Source organism: Acartia tonsa, chromosome 7 (genome assembly GCF_053477335.1).
Source record: "Acartia tonsa isolate MP-2025a chromosome 7, ASM5347733v1, whole genome shotgun sequence".
NCBI classification, from domain to species: Eukaryota; Metazoa; Arthropoda; class Copepoda; order Calanoida; family Acartiidae; genus Acartia; species Acartia tonsa.
This window is the reverse complement of record NC_137266.1, coordinates 41,347,503-41,355,761: the sequence shown is the minus strand read 5'-3', so window position 1 is coordinate 41,355,761 and position 8,259 is coordinate 41,347,503. Positions and strand designations below refer to the sequence as shown.

The following is an 8,259-nucleotide window of genomic DNA, read 5'->3' as shown; positions in this document are numbered from 1 at the left end:
CAGACGGCTCCGCGGAGCCGGAACCGCACCAAAATCAAACGGCTCCGCAACGCTGCAGGGAGGGATGGGATATTGGGCTCTAAAATAATCTTGTGCCCAAATTAAAAACCTTTGGATACTTTTATTTAGTTCTTGTCGACTAGTTCCATCCTAGAGGGGAGGATCGAATAGGTCACCGGATGGTTTCAGGCCATTTATTTTACCATCCCTTCCTTCTTCAAATGGAAAAATCCTATTTGTACTATGACAACATCCATTAAAGCCAAGCTCTGAAATTGCAGGACGAACGAACATTAACACTTGTAGAGTGTCAGAACTGAATAAGCAGAGTATTAATTTACAAGTCGAAACAAAATTGTAAGTATATATATTTTGCAAAACTGCTTAAATACATTACACTTCTTAAGAACATACTTAAATTTTGAGAATTGATTATAGAGATGCTTTATTTATGACATTGTACCTTGATTTAATAGAATTAGTATTCCAAAAATAAGAGGAATAGATTAATTATAACATACAAACAGCTACAAACACGTACGCACGGACGGACCGACCTTAATGTTAGAAAAGCTTCACTTTTAATACAACAAAAATAATTAGAAAAGATAAAGGTTTATTTTTCAGAGCAAAAAAAATAATTTTCATCACAATTTGATTTAAAAATAATGATTTTAAAAACACAGGGATATAAAGATAATTAAATACATTAGATTAAAACTAATTTTTCAGGGATAAGAGGATTTTACATCTTTTAAAACTCTAAAAAAGTTAAATATGTTCAATTTAACCTTTTATAAAACAGCCAAAAACAGGGTCATTTTACCCCAACAAAATATACATAAAAATAAAGATGCTCTATACCGTTATCCCTGAATTTTGTCTGATTATAATTTATAGAATGTGATTGTGCATTCACTAACGCAACTGTATCAAGTAGGGTTGAGCCGGATATCTGGCCAACGTTCGATAACCGGCAAATTACCGGATTTCCGGCATAAGAAATCAGCCGGATGTCAATATATAGAAAATAGCCGGATATCCGGCCCAACCATAGTATCAAATTATCAATTGATTAGAGTCGCATTTTTTTCTTTTAATTTTTTTGCTATTCTGCGAAAGTGAATACACACTAGATAGATAGTTGGATTAATAACTACCCATTTATATTCTAATTATTTTTTAAAAGTTTGAGTGAAGAATTGTTTAAACTGTTCAGTCAGTTGTGGGTCGCAGCTTCGAATATCTTGAAAAAAATAATTATTAGAATAAGGTTAATTTAAACTATTTCAAACTGATGATACATAAAAAGTTAATTAGCTCCAAAAAGTAGCGTATTAAGTTAAAATATTTTTTTGGTGGGTTAGGGTTATTAGCTTAAAACACTCCATATAAAAAGAAAACCTATTTCAAGTTCCCAAAAAAACATAATCCGATTAGTTAGTAAGATCTTTTGATACAGACACCCTGCCTATTTTAGACCAAGATGAAAATTTGAACGTTTTATTTGTCGACTAAAATCTCAGAGCAGGTTTAAATCTACTTAAGAGAGAGAAAATCATAATATTATACCTCAGCCACAGCCAATTACCACATTGTTACAAAGGTCGTGCAATCAATAGGGTTTGTTGTCTGTATTAATATTTTGTCCCCAAGCTAATGGGATTATGGAAAGAAAACGAAGTAGCAGATTTCGTCGTATTTTTACAGTACCTTTTGATAGATTAGAGCTCCCTGCAGGGGCTAGAAATCGGATAACTGCTACTGTGAAAATACGACGAAACCCGCTACTTCGTTTTCTTACCATGATCCGGCTAATGTTATTGACCAACCTCCTACTCATCACCTCCTACTCCATAGACAAGTTGTTCAGGATCAATTTCCTCGTCACGTGTCTCAGTGATCCCGCATTGATCAGCAAAATCCTAAAAACTCAATATATAGTTACTTGGATTTACCGGAGTTTCATGGAGTCGAATAAAGTGATACTTGCAGCTGGCTAAAATAACGATACAACCATCCATTTCTTTAGCCTCATCCCCTAATAATTAGCAACCTAAATTAACTTAAATTTTTCTCCTGTCAACATATCCGATACAACTTTTTTCTTGTGGGGGGGTTAATTTTTTTCTAGTGGCGATTTTTCTTGGGGAAGTAGTAGTAACCTCCCCCAAAATAAATAAAAAACCTTCCCATGATCTATGAGTGAGAAGCTACCTTGTAAAGTAGAACCATATAGGTTCAGCGGTTAGAGAGATCTTTCGGTAGAGACAAACAAACAAACAAACAGACAGACTGAGAAGTTCAATAAAACACAGAATATTGTCTATGATCTATGATCCACATACAGACAGACAGACATCCTGTTACTTTATTATGATAATTTTGAATAACTAACCTTGCCCTGGGCAAAAACATCCTTGAAGTCTTTCTCCATATCCGCGGTGTCAAACTTTATCTTAAAGGATTTTTTCACAGGGGTTCCGTCAGAATAATCCAAACCTGTCCAGCTTAACTTGTCATCAAGACTGAAATAAGGATGATAACATCAATGAGCACGAAAAAAGTTATAGGAGCAAATGGACAAAATGAGTTGTAAGTGACAAAAAGCTGCCTATGATACCTTAGTAAAAATAATTCGATTAATTTTAGCTAAAAACGGACCGTTCAGAATATCATAAATTCATTTTTGATATATGTAGAGAAATTATTTTTTTGTTTTACACTGTTGTCAAAGTTATTGGTTAAAAAGTTTTAGCGCTTCTAGTTTGGAACCCAATCAATCAAAATTCAATTAAAAAAACAAATTTTTATGAGCCAACTTCCATTCATGATTGTACTTACTTTGTTTGAATGGCAATAAGATGATCACAGAGGTCCAGATCCTCTTCCTCTGCGTCTACATCACGTGCTACTATGCGGGCACCATACAGATCCTCATCATACACAATCCTAAAAAAGTATTTATAACTCATTGCACCCCTTTAGAAAGTTTTAATAAATTCATTAAAAAGACATCCAAAGTTCACTAAAGACTAATAAACAGTTTTCATGCAGTGAAAAAAGTCATAAGGTATCATGTAGCCATTATGAAATTATTGATAAGGGGGGGGGGGGGAAGTTTGTACAGTTATAGGAAATGAAATTCAGTACCAAATTTTGCCCTGGCCGTTTGGGCTTGTTTTTATAGTTATCAACCTAATTCTTTTTGTAAGCGCTCTTATATGATTGGATCTACCTGTAAAACTTTAAAAATTGAATTTTGGACTTTCCCTTAAAGGGGCTAGTGGAGCAAAAGACCCCCAAACACTAAAATTTTAAGTTCTGAGTCTATTTTCTGAGATATTGAGACGATTTTTTTAGTGAAAACACTTTTTAACAAAACCGAACTAAATAGCCAATACAAATTTCATTTTGGGACTTTCCTTCTAGGGGCTAGTGGAGCAAAAGGCCCCCCAAACACTAAAATTTTAAGTTCTGAGCCTATTTTCAGAGATATTGAGACAATTTTTTTAATGCAAACTTTTTTCACAAAACCGACCTAAGTAGCCATTACAAATTTCATTTTGGGACTTTCCCTTAAAGAAGCTAGTGGAGCAAAAGACCCCCCAAACACTAAAATTTTAAGTTCTGAGCCTATTTTCAGAGATATTGAGATGATTTTTTTTATGAAAACTTTTTTCACAAAACCGAACTAAGTAGCCATTACAAATTTCATTTTGGGACTTTCCCTTAAAGGGGCTAGTGGAGCAAAAGACCCCCTAACACTAAAATTTTAAGTTCTGAGCCTATTTTCAGAGATATTGAGACGATTTTTTTAATGAAAACACTTTTTAACAAAACCAAACTAAGTAGCCATTACAAATTTCATTTTGGGACTTTCCTTCTAGGGGCTAGTGGAGCAAAAGGCCCCCCAAACACTAAATTTTTAAGTTCTGAGCCTATTTTTAGAGATATTGAGATGATTTTTTAAAATGAAAATATTTTTAACAAAACCGAACTAAGTAGCCATTACAAATTTCATTTTGGGACTTTCCTTCTAGGGGCTAGTGGAGCAAAAGACCCCCAAACACTAAAATTTTAAGTTTTGAGCCTATTTTCAAAGATATTGAGATGATATTTTAATATGAAAATATTTTTAACCAAACCGAAATAAGTAGACATTACAAATTTCATTTTGGGACTTTCCTTCTAGGGGCTAGTTGAGCAAAAGACCCCCAAACACTAAAATTTTAAGTTCTGAGCCTATTTTCAGAGATATTGAGACGATTTTTTTAATGAAAACGTTTTTAACAAAACCGAACTAAGTAGCCAATACAAATTTCATTTTGGGACTTTCCTTCTATGGGCTAGTGGAGCAAAAGACCCCCCAAACACTGAAATTTTAAGTTCTGAGCCTATTTTTAGAGATATTGAGACGATTTTTTTTAATAAAAGCATTTTTAACAAAACCGAACTAAGTCGCCATTACAAATTTCATTTTGGGACTTTTCTTCTAGGGAATAGTGGAGCAAAAGACCCCAAAACACTAAAATTTTAAGTTCTGAGCCTACTTTCAGAGATATTGAAATGATTTTTTTAATGAAAACATTTTTAACAAAACCGAACTAAGTAGCCAATACAAATTTCATTTTGGAACTTTCCTTCCAGGGGCTAGTGGAGCAAAAGACCTCCAAACACTAAAATTTTATCTTCTGATTATTTATTTCAGTTATTTGAAAAGAAATTTCATTAAAAAATCAGCCATAATATCTTTAAAAATAAGCTCAGAACTTAAAATTTTAGTGTTTGGGGGTCTTTTGCTCCACTAGTCCCTAGAAGGAAAGTCCCAAAATAAAATTTGCAATGGCTACTTAGTTCGGTTTTGTTAAAAATATTTTCATTTAAAAAAATCATCTCAATATCTCTAAAAAAAGGCTCAGAACTTAAAATTTTAGTGTTTGGGGGCCTTTTGCTCCACTAGTCCCTAGAAGGAAAGTCCCAAAATGAAATTTGTATTGGCTACTTAGTTTGGTTTCTTTAAAAATATTTTTATTAAAAAAATCGTCTCAATATCTCTCAAAATAGGCTCAGAACTTAAAATTTCAGTGTTTGGGGGGCCTTTTGCTCCACTAGTCCCTAGAAGGAAAGTCTCAAAATAAAATCTGTAATGGTTCCTTAATTCGGTTTTGTTAAAAATGTTTTCATTAAAAAAATCATCTCCTATCTCTTAAAATAGGCTCAGAACTTAAAATTTCAGTGTTTGGGGGGCCTTTTGCTCCACTAGTCCCTAGAAGGAAAGTCCCAAAATAAAATCTGTAGGTAATGGTTCCTTAATTCGGTTTTGTTAAAAATGTTTTCATTAAAAAAATCATCTCATATCTCAAAAAATAGGCTTAGAACTTAAAATTTTAGTGTTTGGGGGGTCTTTTACTCAACTAGCCCCCAGAAGGAAAGTCCCAAAATGAAATTTGTAATGGCTACTTAGTTCGGTTTTGTTAAAAATATTTACATTTTAAAAAATCATCTCAATATCTCTAAAAATAGGCTCAGAACTTAAAATTTTAGTGTTTGGGGGGCCTTTTGCTCCACTAGCCCCTAGAAGGAAAGTCCCAAAATGAAATTTGTATTGTCTACTTAGTTTGGTTTTGTTAAAAAGTGTTTTCATTAAAAAAATCGTCTCAATATCTCTGAAAATAGGCTCAGAATTTAAAATTTTAGTGTTTGGGGGTCTTTTGCTCCACTAGCCCCTTTAAGGGAAAGTCCCAAAATGAAATTTGTAATGGCTACTTAGTTTGGTTTTGTGAAAAAAGTTTTCATAAAAAAAATCATCTCAATATCTCTGAAAATAGGCTCAGAACATAAAATTTTAGTGTTTGGGGGGCCTTTTGCTCCACTAGCCCCTAGAAGGAAAGTCCCAAAATGAAATTTGTATTGGCTACTTAGTTTGGTTTTGTTAAAAAGTGTTTTCATTAAAAAAATCGTCTCAATATCTCTGAAAATAGGCTCAGAATTTAAAATTTTAGTGTTTGGGGGTCTTTTGCTCCACTAGCCCCTTTAAGGGAAAGTCCCAAAATGAAATTTGTAATGGCTACTTAGTTTGGTTTTGTGAAAATAGTTTTCATAAAAAAAATCATCTCAATATCTCTGAAAATAGGCTCAGAACATAAAATTTTAGTGTTTGGGGGGCCTTTTGCTCCACTAGCCCCTAGAAGGAAAGTCCCAAAAGGAAATTTGTATTGGCTACTTAGTTCAGTTTTGTTAAAGTGTTTTCATTAAAAAAATCGTCACAATATCTCTGAAAATAGGCTCAGAACTTAAAATTTTAGTGTTTGGGGGTCTTTTGCTCCACTAGCCCCTTTAAGGGAAAGTCCCAAAATTCAAGTTTTAAAGTTTTACAGGTAGATCCAATCATATAAGAGCGCTTACAAAAAGAATTAGGTTGATAACTATAAAAACAAGCCCAAACGGCCAGGGCAAAATTTGGTACTGAATTTCATTTCCTATAACTGTACAAACTTCCCCCCCCCTTGTTTGTCTGTCTGTCTATCTATCTATCTATCTATCTATCTATCTATCTATCTATCTATCTATCTATCTATCTATCTATCTATCTATCTATCTATCTATCTATCTATCTATCTATCTATCTATCTATCTATCTATCTATCTATCTATCTATCTATCTATCTATCTATCTATCTATCTATCTATCTATCTATCTATCTATCTATCTATCTATCTATTTATCTATTTATCTATTTATCTATTTATCTATTTATCTATTTATCTATTTATCTATTTATCTATTTATCTATCTATCTATCTATCTATCTATCTATCTATCTATCTATCTATCTATCTATCTATCTATCTATCTATCTATCTATCTATCTATCTATCTATCTATCTATCTATCTATCTATCTATCTATCTATCTATCTATCTATCTATCTATCTATCTATCTATCTATCTATCTATCTATCTATCTATCTATCTATCTATCTATCTATCTATCTATCTATCTATCTATCTATCTATCTATCTATCTATCTATCTATCTATCTATCTATCTATCTATCTATCTATTTATCTATTTATCTATTTATCTATTTATCTATTTATCTATTTATCTATTTATCTATTTATCTATTTATCTATTTATCTATTTATCTATCTATCTATCTATCTATCTATCTATCTATCTATCTATCTATCTATCTATCTATCTATCTATCTATCTATCTATCTATCTATCTATCTATCTATCTATCTATCTATCTATCTATCTATCTATCTATCTATCTATCTATCTATCTATCTATCTATCTATCTATCTATCTATCTATCTATCTATCTATCTATCTATCTATCTATCTATCTATCTATCTATCTATCTATCTATCTATCTATCTATCTATCTATCTATCTATCTATCTATCTATGTATCTATGTATCTATGTATCTATGTATCTATGTATCTATGTATCTATGTATCTATGTATCTATGTATCTATGTATCTATGTATCTATGTATCTATGTATCTATGTATCTATGTATCTATGTATCTATGTATCTATGTATCTATGTATCTATGTATCTATGTATCTATCTATCTATGTATCTATCTATCTATCTATCTATCTATCTATCTATCTATCTATCTATCTATCTATCTATCTATCTATCTATCTATCTATCTATCTATCTATCTATCTATCTATCTATCTATCTATCTATCTATCTATCTATCTATCTATCTATCTATCTATCTATCTATCTATCTATCTATCTATCTATCTATCTATCTATCTATCTATCTATCTATCTATCTATCTATCTATCTATCTATCTATCTATCTATCTATCTATCTATCTATCTATCTATCTATCTATCTATCTATCAATCTATCTATCTATCTATCTATCTAACCTGATGAAAACTCTACAGCTGTCTGACCACTGTCCTCCATCCTCCTTGAACTTGAGGTCTCCCTCGCCAGTGAACATCTCATCCTCCTCCCTGGTCTCGTCATATTCATCCTCTCCATCTTCTCCTTAAAATAAAGAGTATTTAATTTCAATTACTATTCCAGTATGGCTTCAGAGCCAATTAATATCCGCTGGATTAGAACGTTCTCAGTCGTACTGAAAAAATATAAACAGACAATTTTGACGAATATTAAAATAAAAATTAAAAAATTAATACCAGTTTTGTTGGCATCTAGGGCCGGGCTTACAAATCTGGTTTCAATCTTATAAATTTTCGTTTTGATAT

At 31.9% G+C, this 8,259-nt stretch overlaps 1 protein-coding gene across 17 annotated transcripts in view; it reads right to left on the bottom strand.

The window, feature by feature from the left end:
- Positions 1-599: 599 nt before the first annotated feature.
- LOC145323766 (E3 SUMO-protein ligase RanBP2-like) overlaps positions 600-8,259 on the bottom strand; it is a 51,740-nt gene continuing 44,080 nt past the window's right edge. For 2 of the 17 annotated variants that reach the window (XM_080166293.1, XM_080166292.1), the window contains exons 53-58: positions 7,915-8,038; positions 2,845-2,952; positions 2,399-2,528; positions 1,847-1,925; positions 1,134-1,246; positions 600-927 (exon numbers count right to left, since the gene is read on the bottom strand). In XM_080166293.1, the coding sequence (XP_080022419.1) occupies positions 1,176-1,246; positions 1,847-1,925; positions 2,399-2,528; positions 2,845-2,952; positions 7,915-8,038 (512 nt within the window). In that variant the 3' untranslated portion in view covers positions 600-927; positions 1,134-1,175. Of the gene's footprint in view, positions 1,247-1,832; positions 1,926-2,398; positions 2,529-2,844; positions 2,953-7,914; positions 8,039-8,259 lie in introns of all 17 variants that reach the window. The other 15 variants (XR_013881087.1, XR_013881088.1, XR_013881089.1 and 12 more) reach the window with 15 other exon arrangements.